Here is a 16,914-nt window from a genome sequence, read left to right as displayed (position 1 = left end):
GGTCGTCATAGTAGTAACACAAACCATCAGCTACATGCTCTTTATCACTGACCAGATGTGATGAGACAGAGATGGGACACAGACGTTGTGATTCAGTTAAAGAATGCTGGTATAATCAACAGACACAACGCTAGAAAACTACAGTTTCATAGTTTTGTGTAAACGCTTGACAGGCGCTCATTCTGATTGGCTGGCACAGGTTTTACGTCTGGAAAACACTGACAAATGGGTTTGGAATGCCTTGAGCTGCACTTGTGAACGATTTGCCCGCTGCTTGTGAACAACAGTATTTTTAAAAACGAACAAGGGAAGGATATTCAGTTTTGAAAATACCCGGCTGTGTGTGGACATAGTCCAAGTCCCTGGCTTCAGTTTCCCTGCGTTAGTCTAGTTCTCCTTGTGTTTCCTTTCATGTTGATTGCCCTCATGTGTTTCACCCGTGTCTTTCTTTCTCACCTGTGTTAGCTTGTCTCTTTTATAGTCTCTGTCTTTCTTGAGTTCCCTTGTCAGTTCATCGTCTGCATTTGACGCTTTTGTGCTTCGTTGTGTTTCTTGGTTTTCTATTGAGTTTTTTCGGTTCTTGAGTTTAGTTTAATTTTGATTTAGTTTAATTCAATCTTAGTGGTTCCTGACAGTGTGCATCTTTTTTCAAAGAGGACCACATTTGATTTTGTGAAAGTGACCAAGGACCAGAAGCTGTCACTGACATATCTATCAACCATGAAAAAAACCTATGACTGCACTATTTGTTAACAGTTTCTTTAGACTTAGACCTAGACTTCCTTTACTGTCATTACGCAAATAACACAGCAGTGCACTTGGAATGAAATTTTGTTGCAATGGCTTCCGGGATTATAACAACACACAGTGATATTGTCCATAAATAAGTGTATAAAAATACGAAATACTTCAGTGCCAGAATAAATAATATAAAAATAAAATTAACAAAGTGTATTGCACTGTTAGATATTAGAAAAATCTGTCATATAAAATAGAGGAAGAAATATTGCACTGATCCACACAGTAGAGGTAGTATGAGTTGTCCCATGATAGAAAAATAAAAATATTAAAAATATTAAAAATATTGCACATCCAAGGTCCAGAAGTTATCCAGTGTGGGTATGGGTGGGTTATGCGGCGTTCAGCAGTCTGATAGCCAGCGGGAAAAAGCTTTAGTAATTTCAGTGAGTAAAAAAAATTAAAAAATTAAAAAAAAGTCACAAAGTCTGGTCAAACATACGTTTGTCATCATTACAGACTTATGAAACCACACCTGTCTCTAATATGCGTCTTGATACCAGAAAAGTGGTATTACTTGACAGTTTTCTGTAAGTTACATGCTGTGTAAACATCGGCAAACTCTGCTCCTGACCAAGAAAATGCTCTCCATTAGGGGGCAATATGGAGATTATATCAGAATTTTGGGGGGGCAGGATCAGGATCTAGATTTTATCAGGAGTTTTTTTTTTTTTTTTTTTTTTTCATATTTAGACTTTTCTGACCTGAAATCAGCATTTTTTACTCCAAATATTTCAATCCTGCATCCCGAATGATTTTTATGCGCCAGTTTTCATCTTTTCTGCACCATTTCATAACTTACACATCAGCTGTCACAGTCTAAATGTAGTTTAGTGAGATGTGCTCTTAGCAGATGTAAACATAAGATTTATCTCAGTGTCATAACTAACACACTTTAAGATGAAAGCTGGGGCTGTATGAATGTGAACCTCAGGCCACAATTAGAACAAATCCTGTAATACAGTCTTTGATTTTTCAATTGTGGTGTGTGTAAGCGCCTTTGCATTACTCATGTCACTAACAAAACACTTCACAGGAATTCAAATGGTAAGTAAATCATTTAATTCCGTCATTCAATAAAGCAGTCACCACAGGGACTTCATCTCTTTGTTGGTGCTGTTGGACGCCACCTCGGGGTGTGGTTGTAGAGCTCACTTGGAACAGCGGTCGTGGCAGGCACAGGTAATAGCAGCGACCAACACAACAAATTCACTGAAGTCCACCTCAGAGTCCCCGTTAATATCCAGACCTTGGATCAGCTTGTCCACCTCCTTTTGGTTCTTTGCTGCCTGCACACACCAAGCAGACATTTGTTTAACCATACAGACCAGAACAGAACAGTTTCACTAATTTCTAATGAAATAGTTTCAACTTTTCTCTGTTTGTCTGATTCTGTCTCTGGAGTGTGCTTACTCATAGTTTTGTCACATCTCTTAATCGCCTTATATCATTCTGTTGCACTCAATAAAATATGAAAATTGGACAAAGGAAAATAAAATGTTATCAACTAAGCATCAAGGGTAGACACAACAGAGATTGGCATTTTTAAGACTGATGTCGCAGAAAAGCTTTTGTTTCTTCTGTTTCGAGTTAAATACTTCTCACACTCCTTTCTCGTAGTGGTTGCTGTCTCATTTAATATGATTTCTCAGGAGCTAAATTTGTAGATCTATAACTAAAGCGGGCACGTCTTGGTGCTGTCAGCTCCCCTCTCCTCTGCTGGGCTCTACAGTACCTTCAGCAGTCCCGGCATCTCCTTCTGCAGCAAAGTCTTGACCTCAGTCTTGCTCAGGGAATCTTTACGGCCCTCAGCAGCGGCGTAGGTATCAAAGGTCTTCATCAGCAGGGCCATGGCTGTTTCCAGACTACTCATGGTTGCAGTTTGAAAGGATGGTTGATGCTGTGGAGCAGTGAATGAAAGACTAGCACAGGTACATTTGAAAAAGAGGCCAGCATATATATATACATACCGTCTGAAAGGAAAGGTTGGAGTATCACATAGGTGGTGGCTTCAGCTCAGTCAACATGACCGTTACCTTTAACATTCAATGTAAATATTACAGCATAATCCAAAAGGAGCGTACTTGTTGGTTTTAGAGGAGGTGGTTTGTAAGTTAAAACACAGAAGGCAATAAAGCCAAAGTACATCTATGACAGCCTCTTCCCGACCATCTCTGCCTTTTTTTTTTTCTTCAAGAGAACATGTTTGAACTTTTTGTTCCTCTACCCAGAGGAGAGGTCTGTGGATCGGCTGTATATTTTCTCATAGTGTCTTTGTCCCTTTGTTCCCTCTGCCAGGTGAAATCACAGGTGGTTAATGTGGCCCTGGGTGTTGCAAAGCCATAATACTGTTTGCTGGGAGGTCTTTGAATGGGGACTGCAGGGCTCAATGCAAAATCTCAAAGAGAGCGTTGTGCAGGGTCTCATGCGCGGATGTCCCTTGTTAGAGCCTGATAGCTAACGATGGCCTGAAATGTAACGACTTGAAATTTAATCAATAGAAATGAAATAAAACCTGAAATGTATCAAGACGCTGAGCCCAAAATGGAGTAACTTTTCTGCCCAAATGAAAACACTTTGTTACATTTTGGGTTTTATTACAATTTTTAATGATATTTCAGGTTGTTAAAACAAATCAGGCTCTAACATGCCTCATTCAGAGACTCATTCAGAGCCTAATGTAGTGCCACATGCAGGATCTTCTGTAATGTCTTACACAAGACCTTATACAGGACCTCTTGCAGGACCTTATGCAGTGACTCCTGGAGGCCTCAAAAAGGTCCTTTGGATTTTCCTCATGCAAGACCCCATGCAGACCGTTATGCAGGTTCTTTGGATATTTCTCATGCAAGCATCGTGCAGGCCTCATGCAGGTCTTGTGCAGAGCTTCATGCAGATCCTGCTGCTGGGCCTCATGTAATTAGTAATAATTGAGTCTTAAGTTTTTGGAAGTGTGGACTTTATCTGGGTCATTTGGTTGATTGCTGTGCCATAACACAGTTTCACCTTTATTTAGGTGTGTCTGTGCAGGTGTGAGCACTCAAACATAATCCCGTTTGTTCTCATGGTTGAAGGAGTGTCCTGGCTGACACACTTGGCACTCATTAATCTATTCGGTGATATAACAGTCAGGTGTTGGGACTTATAAATTTCCACAGATGTAAATCATGCAATACATATGATTGCATCATCAAATTTATGGAGGACCAAAACTGCCAAAATTAAATATGAATAAACAAAAACAAAAAACTGTAAACACAAGTAAGTGAATAGGTAAAGACACAAAAATACAAAAACAAATGTGGAAGAAGAATTGATTATCAATAAATGAGTAAAGAAAAGCACTCTGCTCTCATATTTATTTACTTTATGTGGCATACACTGCCAGCATTAAACACAGCAGAAAAAAAAAATACTCAAATGAGGGGGCAGTCCTAAGTGTGTGTTTGCATATTGGTTGGTCTACAAGTAAGTGTAGAAATGGACTAGATGTGCCTTTCAACAGCCACTGAAAGATGCTCATGACAAGTTGAAGGAACTTAAGAGATGTCAACAAGTTTCATACACGCCTCAGTCGATGTGTCAACACTCCCAGATGTTGACTTACAGGCTGTCCTACTGTACGAGTCGAGGGCAAGGTTTGCTCAGCCAAGTGCTCAAACTTAAGACTCAAAACTTAAGTGCTGAAATCCAGAGTCCATACACCAACCTGGCTTTATAAATGGGCCACAGATCAATAAAGACAAGTCAGGTGCACTCAGACACTAAGTTTACTTTAATGTCTGTCCACATGAGCAGATGTTATGACGTTAGTTAAAGCTTTCCTCTCCTCTTTAACTCTTGGCAAAAGCAAATACACAACATACCTGACATTAAAAATACAGTAAACAACTTTCCTTGCATGAAACAAGTTAACTGCTTGCTGTGGTTGTTCCCTGCTCATTTTGAAGTATGCAGTATGTAAAAAGGGCTAACTCTGCATACATCCAAAATACCCAGGTGTCCTCCTGATTTAAGAAAAATTCTCAGCAACAACTGCAAAAACTGAAATGTAAGCCGCTTGTTTCTTCTCCTACCCTGTTGACAAATTTAAGCAATTCAGGATTTTCTGCAGCCAGCCTCAAGAGGACACTTGAAATAGGTGCCATATTTTTAGACCACAGGTTGCTGTTTGGTCATCATCCTTTGGTTTTGTCTATTACTGACAGAGGGGAAATGCTGACTCAAGCCAAGTTTCAGACCTGGAGTCAGAGAACGTCTTTAGCCTCTTTGCTAACAGCTGTCAATCGTGTCTGCCGCGCCCCTGATTCTGCTTAACTTTGTACTTTGTGTTCAAATAGAAACCCGACTTAACCCCACCAACCCGTTCTTCTTCTCTTGATGATGGAGTGTTTAGTTTTCCCAAGAAGGAAAACACCAGGTTAAAAAAATGAGATGTTTACACAAAGGGAAGGTGAGGAGTAGTTCTCACACTGAGGAAAGATTTTTAGGAGTCTGCTTGAAGGTTACTAAAGTAAATAACTTTTTTCATGGCATACAACTGTTGTTACAGTCAGTGAGTAAGGGGACTTTGCCTCAAAGCTTGCAGCTGAATCTGGATCAGAGTGTGACTTCAGAGTAGAAATAGAGGGACAGGTTCAGCAGAGGACTCATGCCTCTGGGCTCTGTCTGTCTGAGTGTTTCAGTGTTGTTGTGCCCTGACTGGATCAGTTGGATGAGCTGCTCTTGGGCGTGGTGAGCTCTGCACTTTTATGACTTCAAGGTTTCTTCCTTCACTCTCCCAGACTGACTCTCTCACACTCCCTGGTGTTGACTCACTGTCTCGTACCAAGACACAAACCAAAATTTTAGCTTTAACTCCAAACTCTGTTGTTGGGCGCCGCTCTGTTGGTTATGGCTGCCTGTCCATTTCTTGTCATTTTTTCATCTCTTTTTCATCATCTTTCTTTTTGGAGTGGGTCATTACTTTCTATGGTTCATTTGTTGGTCATGGATACCAAACTGGTTTTGTCTTCAGTGATATTTTTACTATTTTTGCTCCTGTGTTTGTCTGGAGATCCTACATGTAGCCATGGCCACATTGTTTACATGTGCAATCAGCTGGCAGCAGCCTGTAGCATATCAATGCTAACTGGTGCAAGGCCTGATGTTTCTCAGAGGAGGAGGTGAGGATAACATGCTGGTTCTCAGGTGTGAGCTAAGAAGTTAAGACATGGACCTGTCCTTCCATCTATTGTTATTGGGAACCTAAGATCTGTTGATTCACAGACACGGCTAATGGAGCTAACATCAGACACCAACGCCACATTGGAAGAACTTCACCTGCTGTGAGCAGACAGGATCCAGGAGACAGAGACTGAACAGACTGCTGAAGAAGCTCAGTCCTGGACCCTGTGGAGGTGGAGGCTGGCTGAACTGGAGAATGATGGACAAGCTGTCATCATCTATTTTCTTATGGACCTTTTTGCACTTTCTATACACTTTCTTATTTTCGTTTTCTTGATTGCTGCTGTGACTCCTCCTGAATTTCCCCTCTGGGATAAATAAAGTATTTTCTGTTCTATTAATTGCTTTTTATTCTAAACTACACTTCTTTTTGTACAGGTGTTAACTCATGTCCAGTCCATGATGATGCTGGTCCGAGGACGAGTTGTAACTCAGCAGAAGAGTCTCATCAGCCTCTGTGTTAATTCCCTTTGGTACTTGCACTTTCAGATGCACTGTATCACTTTAGTCTGCTTTGTCAGGTTAGATGCTCACGACAAGGCCAGAGAGAGACATGCTCCCACTGTCAAAGGCGCTTTTTTCACTTCCTGTCAGTGACCTATACTGCAGCAGCCCTGTGACACCACAGTTTCCACCCAGCATCCCCGACGTGATCAGAAGTCATTGTGAAACCTGCACCTCTACTGTGGAATCAGTACCACTCACAAAATACCCAGAAGCATCGCAAGGTTATTTTAGTCTCTAGTTTTTAACGTGATAAAAACCACAGTGATCAGCCCCCCAAAAAACTGAAAGCACAAAGATGTAAACACTCAGATTTTATTGAAATATTCACAGTCACATTTTTTACATGGTTCATACAAAGAAGAGCTCTTATTTACAGTGTGTACACATTGAAAGGTCAGAAAAAGAAACGTGAGATCCTCATTCGCTTTCTTTGTCCTGCACACGTTCAAAGTAGAAGGATTCGTACACCGGCACCTGACACTGCAAGAGACAGAGATAAAAAAAACTATCATTACACCATTATAACTACTATAAATACTATTACAAAGGAGTTTCATACTGTGTGGGTGCAGAAAATCAGTAAAACATGTTTCCATTCAGGGTTTGGTATGAAAAAGATGGTGGATGTAATGATCCTAAAGGTGACTTTTGGTTAAGTTCAGATAGACCTGCGTAGGTGTGAGTCAAAGTTAGTCACGCACAGGATGTCAGTTATTATAGACTAATGTAGCAATGATGGAAAATTTTTTCTGCAGCTGCTCAGGTCTGAATTTGTCCATTTTTAACACCCTGACAGACTTTAAAGGGACTTTTTTGCATGTCTCTGACACCCATTAGTGTTGTTGTTTGGAAATTAGAGTTTGCAGCTCTGCACGGCATAAAATGTCACACACACACAATACAAAACAAAAAGATGCTTTTTTAAGCAGTTTGAAGATCACTGGATTAAATGCAATAAAAAAAATGATAAAGGAAGTGTTTTGCAAACCACAAGTTGTGTAAGGGGTGTGGGGCATTATTTCCTCAGCTGTATTTGGCAACTCATTTTTGATTTAGAGGTTTGTTCCTGTGAGAAGTGGCCTCTTCTGTAGCAGATCTGAATTAGCTTTCTCTGTTCTCTGTGGGACTGAAAAAGCGAAAAGCCCCAAAACTGGTTGTTTCTCTCTACTTTGCAGCCAGAATTGACTCTGTCTGTCCATTTTCAACATAAAATTAACTGCACAAGAATAAAGCATGTTGTAAGTAGAACAAAATTTCTTTCTTAAGCCTCCTTTGTCTTATAAAGTTGATAGACCTCAACATACTGATACTAAAAAAGAAAAGAAAGTGGGTCACGCAGTATAGAGAAAACCTAAACACAGGTGGTTTTGTGGGTGGCTTCGTAACAACTGCGGCTGGCGTGTCAATATTTATCACAACAGCTCTGATTTAGCGCCTTTCATCCTGGACTGAAAAAAATATTAATAAATACAAAAAAGGAATAAAAAAAACCATAGAGGTAGGTAAAATGGAAAGATGATGTGATGCATCTACATGTTCATATTTCACACCACTAACATGTCACCAACACCATATTCCACCTCAGTTCACACACTTTATATATCAACCAGTGATAAAATGCTTCTGTGGAAAAAGATTATCATTTTACTTGTTGGGTGGCTCAATTTTGTTTAATCCCTTGACACTTTTAAAATCCAGAAGGACTCACCCACTGAGAGGAGCCTCTGGAGGAGGTGGTGCTGTGCTTGTCCGTTTCTGACATTTCAGAGTCGGTGTGGGGAACCTCGTAGATCACCCTGGCTGCTTTTGCTAAACATGAAACACACACAAAAGAAACAATACACTTCTGTTAGAAAATTCTGAGTGACACATGAGGTTTATTTTAAATCAAGTTGATATTTAAATCATTTGATCTAGCAGTATCATTCTGCTAAGGTGCTGCAACAATCCACCTAATACCAACTCAGCATCGTTTTCAGAAACTCCACAGAGATGTTATAGGATGAATTCCCACACACAAAACTTCCACATTAAGCAGGGCTGAGTTAATAAATCAAAATATTTCCATCTGCACTGTAAGTCATATTCTTCAGAGGTTGTTCCAATGTAATAAGGGATACCGTAGTCCCACAGGGTTCAATACTCGGTCCCCTATAAATTTCTCGCTGAAATGACAGTTTGCACATTCTGTATCAAATCCTTTGATGCAGCTTGTTCAAAGTCACAATAGCATTAACTTTTTTAGATGTTTGGTTAATGACAGTGACACATAAAACCATAAAATAGGGAAACAAGGAGCAAGAAAAGTACCTAGGGTCTTGGCAAACAACCATCAATAAAAACAGCTTGCTTCTGACTCATCTTTTTTGATTTAAAAAAAAAAATGTTTTAGGTGTCACAGCATTAAGCGGTACATTAAGAAATATTACTTTTAATTTTAATTCATACTGGGTGGAAAAGTAACTGATCTGCAAGGTTATACCGAGAAACTTTTCAGTGCTTCCTTACAGCCAGAAGACACCAGACGTGTCTCCAGTCCAGCTCAGCTCTATCATGTAACCAGATCAGAAAGGTTTCTATTCAAGTCACTGAGGCGACTCACACTGGATCTGCTACAATGTGGTCCAGCTGCGTCTCTGCTAGGGGTGTAAGAGTCAACTGAAAATACAAGATATGATATAGGGCTCTCAGTCTGAGCAGTGAAGTCGTATCTCTTGTTCAGTCCCTCAGAATTAAACTGAACACCTTCTTCAAACAACCACCCGTTAAAGACACTTCCACTTAACGCCATGGGGACAATATTTTAGAGCAAGTATTTTAGCTTTAGCTCACGCGAGTGTCAGCTGATGAGAAGGAGGATGATTGATGATTGAAAGTTATGATCTAACAAATGGTAGCCGGCATCGGGCTAGAGCATGTGAGGAGAAGCCCTGATCCAGTATGATGGGTCATCTGCCAATCCTTGCAAAATCTTGCTGTTAGTCACACAGAGCCATTGTATGAATATATCCAACATTATCAGCGCCAGACTCCAGGGAACTGAATATTCTGTGCAGATTACCTGCAGCCCCGCACTAAAATTAGGGCCCTTTGATTGTCTTGATTTATTTTTTTGCGTCTTTGAATTGTTTTTTGCCCTTTTTTCGTATTTCACTTTATTTAGTCCCTGATACTGATACTTTTTTCTGTTATTGGTCTTGATCGTGGAGAGTATTTCAGTTTTCAGTTGTGTCCAGAGCTGGTGAGATTATCTCAAAGTTGATGTCAACAAAGTCATGTTGGCCACAGAGATAGTGACGATAGACAGTTGTTGACATTTGCTTCATTTATAGCAGTGGTGTGAACCGTAAAGCTCAAAGAGGAGCAAAGATACAAATCGTCAAAAAGTGGTGGTACAAGACGAGTCCTGTTAACCTTGTCTGGAGTTAATAAAAACCATGCACTTTTATCAAACGATAACAAGAAAATAGGCTAATGTTGCTCTGTTACCAGAGTGTGAGTTAAATGTTAGTTTGATGTTTGCTCATTACGTTTATAGGCTGATAAGAATCTGTTTAAATCTGGTGAGCAGTTTTATGAATATAAATTATTTTAAGATCTGTAAAATCCGCTTCACGAAGACGGTTTATTCACCCTGTTGGGATTCTAACGTACACAGTCACCCATTCATGATACAATGTCATTTGTAGATGTTTTTTAATCGTACTACTTTGAACGTATTACTTTGACCTTATTTTTAATTTTGATTGTTTATTTTCTGACCCCTTTTTTGTTTTTAATTCTTTGACTCTGACCTATTTTTCTGCGTACCTTGTTTCCTTCTCAGAGTGCAGAAACAGAGGAGACTGATGAGGAGCAATGGAGCCACTACACCCAGAGAAATGATAATTGGATATGATCCAGAACTGCTGTGTACGTCTTCAGTTTGGTTTCCTAAAAAATTAGGGGAAAAAAAATTAAAACAAGTTTTTCATTAGATCTTCAAAACACTAATGTTGAGTTGTCTTACCACTGTCATCTGAGTTGTCATGTGTGTTGTTCATGTGTTCTCTATCTTTAACTGTGAGGACAGTACCACTTCCATTGACCTGAGCCAAACTAGGAATCTCCACTGACAGCTCACAGGTGTATCTTCCTGAGTCAGCTTTTGTGACTTTTGGAAAGTTCAAGTCGGAGCAGCTAGATGTTGTCTTTTGTAAAGATTCTTTGGTGACATCATAGATGAAAATATCACTCTTTACTCTAGTTTGATTTTTCCACCAGTTAATAGTTCCTCTTTCAAGCTCCCCTGTCCAGCAGCAGGTGATGGTCACGTTCTCCCCCACCCTGGCCGAGACATGTGGAGCCTGAGTCAAAACAGGAATCCCTGATGAAACACCTGCAGAGACAGAATTAGTTGCTTGTTGTGGCATTATGCTCCATTAAGGACAAGTAGGTATTTTACTTAGGCTACAATTTTTAAACGATATAGCAAAAAGTGTGGTTGAGATCATTTTGAACCCTAAGATATGGTAATTTGATCACTTGGGGCGCTCGTCTGTGTACAGCTCCCTCACTGATACAGCTCCTTGGCATCATATTTGTGATGTTTCTTGTGAATTTCAGTCTATGAGAAGAAAAAAATGGAATTCCCACTTAAGAATAAAGAATAAAATTAATGTATAAATTAGGATAAAAATATAAATCTCTAAAACATAAAGGCACAGATCGAATGATTTTTGAAAAGAAGTTTACTTTTGTATGGGCCACCCAAAACTGGAAAAGCAGTCTGAATTTTTTTATTCAATTTTAATCAATATTCTAACAAAACTCTCCACTTGTCTTAGTCTGAGACACAAAGTTTCAAGTATATTTTATTGTTATTTTAATTATTTTTTAACTAGGATTAAGGCTCATGTTTTTATCTGATAAATGGTTATTGTCTGTGTTTTTGTCAGAAATATTGGTGAGTAAAGTAACTTTTTAGTTCTGAACACTTTGAACTCCTGATATAGGATTATTATATTTAAGATAAAGAGTAAAGGCTGGGATACCAAAGAAAAAGAAAAGCTTTGACTAAGAAGAAAATTGTATATTTTTTGATATTAGAAAATAAAGTCATAACTTGACAAGAATAAAGTTATAGATTCATGTGAAAAAGTTATTACTTTAGTTGGTGGTTGGCTGTAATCGACTTTGAAGGGGAGGATCTGATAAGCAGTCAGCCGCCTGCACCAAAATGAGGAACACAGAGCTTCTTAAGAAATTTTACTGACGTACTTATTTCATTAATGACTAAATCTTTTCACCAGTATCATGAGAATCAGAGTTCTAAATAAATTATGTAATCAGGGGTAATGACTCTGTTTTACCGTTCACCTCTTGATGTTAAAAGGGAAACCTAATGATTAAATCTGGCTTTTAACTATTTTGAGGCTTAATCAAAGTGTTTTTTTTTTTACTTTAGAGTTGTTTTATTTCTGTAAATTCCACTGGGCTGCTTTTGTGGCAGCCTCTGTAAATGAAAAGAATGATACACCTATAGCTGAGCTGAGTCTGACTTCACAAAGTTAGGCGACCGGCTGCTCTTTTTGGTATCCTCCTGTGAGTGACTCTACCTAGAGATCAACCAGGCCTGTGTATATATCTTTCTTCCAAAAATACTTAATTCTTATAAATGTATGTGTTTACTTATACAACTCTGCTTTGCATAAATTCAAACCTTATTCTCATGCTATGATGACTTTTTATTCCCCAAATGTTGATTATATATATATATGTTTACTGTAGAAAAAATTGAAAACACTCAGGATGTTTCATTTAAACCATTAAATATCAACACTGTCTTAAATTTAGAATCTAATAATTTGCTCTACAATGAATTTATTCTTACTCAATGGCGTTAAGTTAGACTTACTTTGTTTAATAGGCAGAAGATTGAAACTTGAACATATTAACTCAATCTATCTAAGTATTTGAACTTCACCAACAGTTTTGAATCATATTAGAACAGTAAACTCAAGAGGGTAAGTAGCAGGTCATCGTGACTTTTTTTTCCTAACATTATTTTTTGTTTTTGTGAAAGTGTTTTCTTAAAACAATGACATTAAAAAAAATCACAACTCTTCGCATCCTAAGGTGGTCAGTTTGGATTTCCTTGTGGTTTATATGTTTGCCAAATTTACCAGTTTAAAAGAGTGAAACCAGGGGAAAAAAAAACTGTTGGCTTAACATGATTTTAAAGTTTGACTTCACATCATAATAAGTTAAGTATTATGAGTCAGGCTCTGGGTTGAATGCTCTGATTTTCTGACTGTTTGATAGACGGACATTATCAGAGAAAGATCAGTTCAAGCAAACAAAGATCAATATAATCAGCATTAGAATGTTCCAGCATGATAAACATAATTAAATATTTCCCATATACAGCAAACCAGAAAATTACATCACAAAATATTGAGCATTTGGCTTCCATACGATGTTTGGTCTTTTTTTTAATGATAAATCTGATCGCACATTTTGGTATTGAATAATGCAAGTGTCACATACACCCCTCAATGATTGCATGATGTTAACATGTTAAAGAACTAACTCATATCCAGAAAACAACTTCTAAAAGAAGCCAGCATGTCTGCTCTGTGCCTCCGTACACTTGTCTGCCTTTGACCAAAAACTGAAACTACTTGAAAGAATTTGTACGGTCAATTCCAAAAATATCAATCAGATTTATGACACAGGTTTGATGTAAGGACGTTAATCTTTGACTTACTCCATGAAGAGAGGGCACAGAACGAAGCGAGCAGCAAACTGCTGAGAAGAAACTTCATCTTTACTCCCTGACTCACCGATGATTACTGAGATTCGTCTTCACAGCAGATCTAAGTCCTTCCCACAGCACATGCACACACTCACACACACCAAACGTATACGCATACACTAAACACACATACACACACAGGGCATCATGCTTTCTCAGTGTTCCTCTCAGTACTCTGCAGCAGGGTGAGAAAACCACAGCGTGTGTTCCTTCCTCCTTCAGATAGAGGGCAGCTTCAGTTCCTGAGACTAAAAGTGATAATCTGTCTCCTTTCCCCCACTGCTGCAAGGTGAAAAAGACAAATCAGATGCAGTAAGATCTGTGTTTAGCATTTGACTTGGTTTGGTAAAGTTTGTACTTTCATCCCCCCAGAACATCTCCAGGTGTTTGAGCAGCATGACCCTGAAACTCTTCCCTGTTCCTCTGAAGCTCTTAGTATGTAGTTTGATCAATAAATGCATTATCTTTTTTATTGTTTTGTATGGAAATATTGTTTTTTTTTTTAAATGAATGCTGGTGTAAGCTGGTTGCAGTAACAGGTAAAAAAGCTTTTTTTTTGTTCGTCTTCAGTCAGTGTTTTTTGAAAATCTACCACTAGAGGTCTCTAAAGTCTGGCTTTGTGGCAGTAACTTACCTCTGACTAAAGAATGTCCGGAGGGTTTAGTTAAAGGAGGGCTGTCACATAAAAATCTGATTATACTGAGTATTTCAGAAGTTGATTTAACTTTTAAACATGTTTAAAAAACTTTTTTACAACAGCAGTCTCTACCATCAGTGTGAATGTGTCGTGAATGAGAAGTGGAAAAGTCCTTTGAGTGGTCAGAAAGACCGCAAAGCACTCTATATATAAAAAACACTTGGCCACCTCCCATTTACTGTTATTTGAAGTTCAACAGAGTTTTTATGGCCATTTTAACCACATTTTCTTTCTGAACTTGACCTTTTGAAAAAGGCTTCAAAGATATTCTGCATTATTACACCAGTGTGCTCTGAAACCTTGACCTAAGCCTTTGGTTATACTTCAGCCCCAGTTCCTACACAGAGGCCCTCACACAAAGCCTGTGGGAGGAGTTGATATACTGGATGCGTATCTTGCACACTGTAAATTTCCCATCAGGATCCTTCGCTGGTATACTTTTCTGGTATTTCTTGTCTGTTGCAGTGATCAATGCATGGCTTCTTTACCAGCATGACTGTGAGGCACAGGGAATCACTGGATCGAAATTACTCAAACTTCGCAAGTTTGAGGGTTTGGTTGCTCAAAGCTTGGTTGAATTTAGAACAACAAGAAGGCGGGGTAGGCCACCAACTCCTGGCCCCTCCTCCCAAACTCTTGGCCACTCCACCCCGCTACCACCCAGATTTGTTCAAATTTATCAGAGTGTAGATATGTGTTTCAACCAAATTGCACACTGGTCTGTCAAAAAAGAAAATCGCTGTTGATGCACTGTGTCCAAGGATCTCAAAACTGAAATGCACTGTGAAAAATGTGCAGTTCTTCTCTGCATCAACAAAAAAAAGAAACTGTTTCAAAGACAACCACAATGTCTGGTGTGAGTTCCTCTCTCTAGCAGAACAGATTTTTGGATAAGCAAAGACCAATGCTGTTAGTTTTTTCAACCATGATTATGGTCTTGTGTTTCTGTTTCCATTGGCCAAAGTGTGTTTGTACTTTTGAAATCCAGTTCTAACTTGCAACAAATAAGCAAAAAAGAACATTGTTAAATGTATTTGTGTGGTTGAATGATTATTTTCCTAAATTCAAAATAGTTTGCACTAACAGTGTTGGGTATTGTGATCCTTCGAAATGATACACCTAAAGCCCAATCCCCCCCACCCCACCCACCCCCCCTCATTTTTGTTTTCTTGTTTCATTTTATTTATTTATTTATTTATTTATTTATTTATTTATTTATTTATTTTTATTAGTGTTGAATAAAAAATGAACACTTTTCTCTGTATCTAGTCCTTAATGAATTGTGGCTGGTACCATGTTACTAAGTTTATGTCAAAAAAGATCAAATATATGTAAAAGCAGAGGTGAGGATAACAAAGCAGACATTATTATATTACACTTCATCCACAATATGCAACAAATGAAAAAAGCTATAATAACTGTCAAACTTCATTCAGGCGGGGTACACCCTGGACTGGTCACCAGCCAATCACAGGGCTGACACAGAGACAACTCTTCACTCACACCTACAGACAATTCAGAGTGACCAATTAACCTGATGAGCATGTTTTTGGACTGTGGGAGGAGGCCAGAGTACCTGGAGAGAACCCAGACATGCACAGGGAGAACATGCAAACTCCACACAGAAAGACCCACCAGCCAAAGTGGGAATCAAACTGGTGACCTTCTTGCTGTGAGGCTGCAATGCTACCCGCTGTGCCACCGTGCAGCCCTAACCATCAAACTGTAAGCATCAAATTTATTTTGTATTGGTCTCACAACAATGGATGATGTTTCATCATAATGAATAGAATCATCACATCTCTTATAGCTTTATCAATCCATCCTCATTTTGTCTGTTTTTTATTCCACATTGCCACCTTCAGCTTCTTCTCCTTCCTCTTCCCCTCCCTCTTCTCCTTGCTCCTCTCCTCCCTCTTCTCCTCCCTCCTCTTCTTCTGTTCCTTGGCCTGAAGGGACAGCATTTCCAGCAGCTTCTGAAACATAAAGAAACTAATTATTCATAAATAAAGCTACACCCAGACATCATGCTTTGTGAAGTGAGTTGGAAGTTGTTTCATACCTGTTTTTTGTTTCAGAACTTTGGTACCCCAATAGTTGAGGCAGAAGAAGGATACAATGAGAGCCAGGAGAGGTAGACATCTCAGGAGATGGAGCCCAACATCTGAAGTTTAAACACAGAGAAAACAACTTAGACCACAACCTTTTTAGGGCTTCAACTCTTTTCATGTGATTAAAAGGCTTTAAGTCAGCTGCAATAGCTTTGAACAGAGAAGAAACTGTAAACCATGCAGTTTTCTGTATTTTTCTTTCAAGAAGACCTGACACAACTTCAGTTTTCATGGTTATAAATCTACATCATAGTGTGATTTATGGTTTTACATTTGTGATGAACCAGGTTTTTGTCTTTCCATTCCATTCTCTCAGATGTAGTCTGATGGGTATGGGCTGCAGATGGCTCCAGTAACGGCCTCAATTTGGGTCAAGTATTGTTGTACTGACAAACAGCTAATCAAATCCTCTGGGCTCAGCGCCAGTGAAATATTTTGGGTGTACCACTTGACTCTTTTGTACCATAACCCTCAGGATCTTTGAAGAACTTCAAAATGGCTGTCTGACTGCATCGGGCCTCAGCAGAGATGACGTGTCATGAGAGCATGAGAGTCCTTGCAGCTCAACAATCTGTCCACGTTCAGTGTGTAAGTGTGTGCAATTTTTCAGCTGGTCTGAAAATCTTTAACAAGTGTATACATTTCTGTGTGTGTGTGTGTGTGTGTGTGTGTGTGTGTGTGTGTGTGTGTGTGTGTGTGTGTGTGTGTGTGTGTGTGTGTGTGTGTGTGTGTGCGTGTGTGTGTGGGTGTGTGTGTGTGTGTGTGTGTGTGTGTGTGTG

General features: G+C 39.1%; 2 protein-coding genes across 2 annotated transcripts; both read right to left on the bottom strand.

The window, feature by feature from the left end:
• Positions 1–1,949: 1,949 nt before the first annotated feature.
• Positions 1,950–2,671, bottom strand: LOC141784334 (protein S100-P-like). Its single transcript, XM_074662150.1, has 2 exons — positions 2,534–2,671; positions 1,950–2,087 (listed from the first exon to the last, which is right to left on the bottom strand). Exons 1-2 carry the CDS (start codon positions 2,669–2,671, stop codon positions 1,950–1,952), a joined length of 276 nt encoding a protein of 91 aa, XP_074518251.1.
• Positions 2,672–6,884: 4,213 nt separating this feature from the next.
• Positions 6,885–13,488, bottom strand: LOC141784572 (uncharacterized). Its single transcript, XM_074662422.1, has 5 exons — positions 13,280–13,488; positions 10,541–10,909; positions 10,342–10,464; positions 8,240–8,340; positions 6,885–7,011 (listed from the first exon to the last, which is right to left on the bottom strand). Exons 1-5 carry the CDS (start codon positions 13,335–13,337, stop codon positions 6,949–6,951), a joined length of 714 nt encoding a protein of 237 aa, XP_074518523.1. The 5' UTR covers positions 13,338–13,488; the 3' UTR covers positions 6,885–6,948.
• Between the last annotated feature and the right edge of the window lie 3,426 nt (positions 13,489–16,914).

This window comes from Halichoeres trimaculatus, unplaced genomic scaffold (assembly GCF_033239565.1).
Source record: "Halichoeres trimaculatus isolate MK-OKI-2021-1 unplaced genomic scaffold, fHalTri1.1 fHalTri1_scaffold_22, whole genome shotgun sequence".
Classification (NCBI taxonomy): domain Eukaryota; kingdom Metazoa; phylum Chordata; class Actinopteri; order Labriformes; family Labridae; genus Halichoeres; species Halichoeres trimaculatus.
Note: the sequence above shows the minus strand (reverse complement) of the source record. Positions and strands in the feature narration are given on the sequence as shown.

Coding starts and splice junctions, on each gene's coding strand:
- LOC141784572 (XM_074662422.1), bottom strand. CDS start 13,337: ATGAAGTTTCTTCTCAGCAGTTTGCTGCTCGCTTCGTTCTGTGCCCTC. Junction 10,910..13,279: donor CTGTGCCCTCTCTTCATGGA/GTAAGTCAAAGA, acceptor CTGTCTCTGCAG/GTGTTTCATCAGGGATTCCT. Junction 8,341..10,341: donor CACTCTGAGAAGGAAACAAG/GTACGCAGAAAA, acceptor TTTCATGTTTAG/CAAAAGCAGCCAGGGTGATC.
- LOC141784334 (XM_074662150.1), bottom strand. CDS start 2,671: ATGAGTAGTCTGGAAACAGCCATGGCCCTGCTGATGAAGACCTTTGAT. Junction 2,088..2,533: donor AGATGCCGGGACTGCTGAAG/GTACTGTAGAGC, acceptor TGGTGTGTGCAG/GCAGCAAAGAACCAAAAGGA.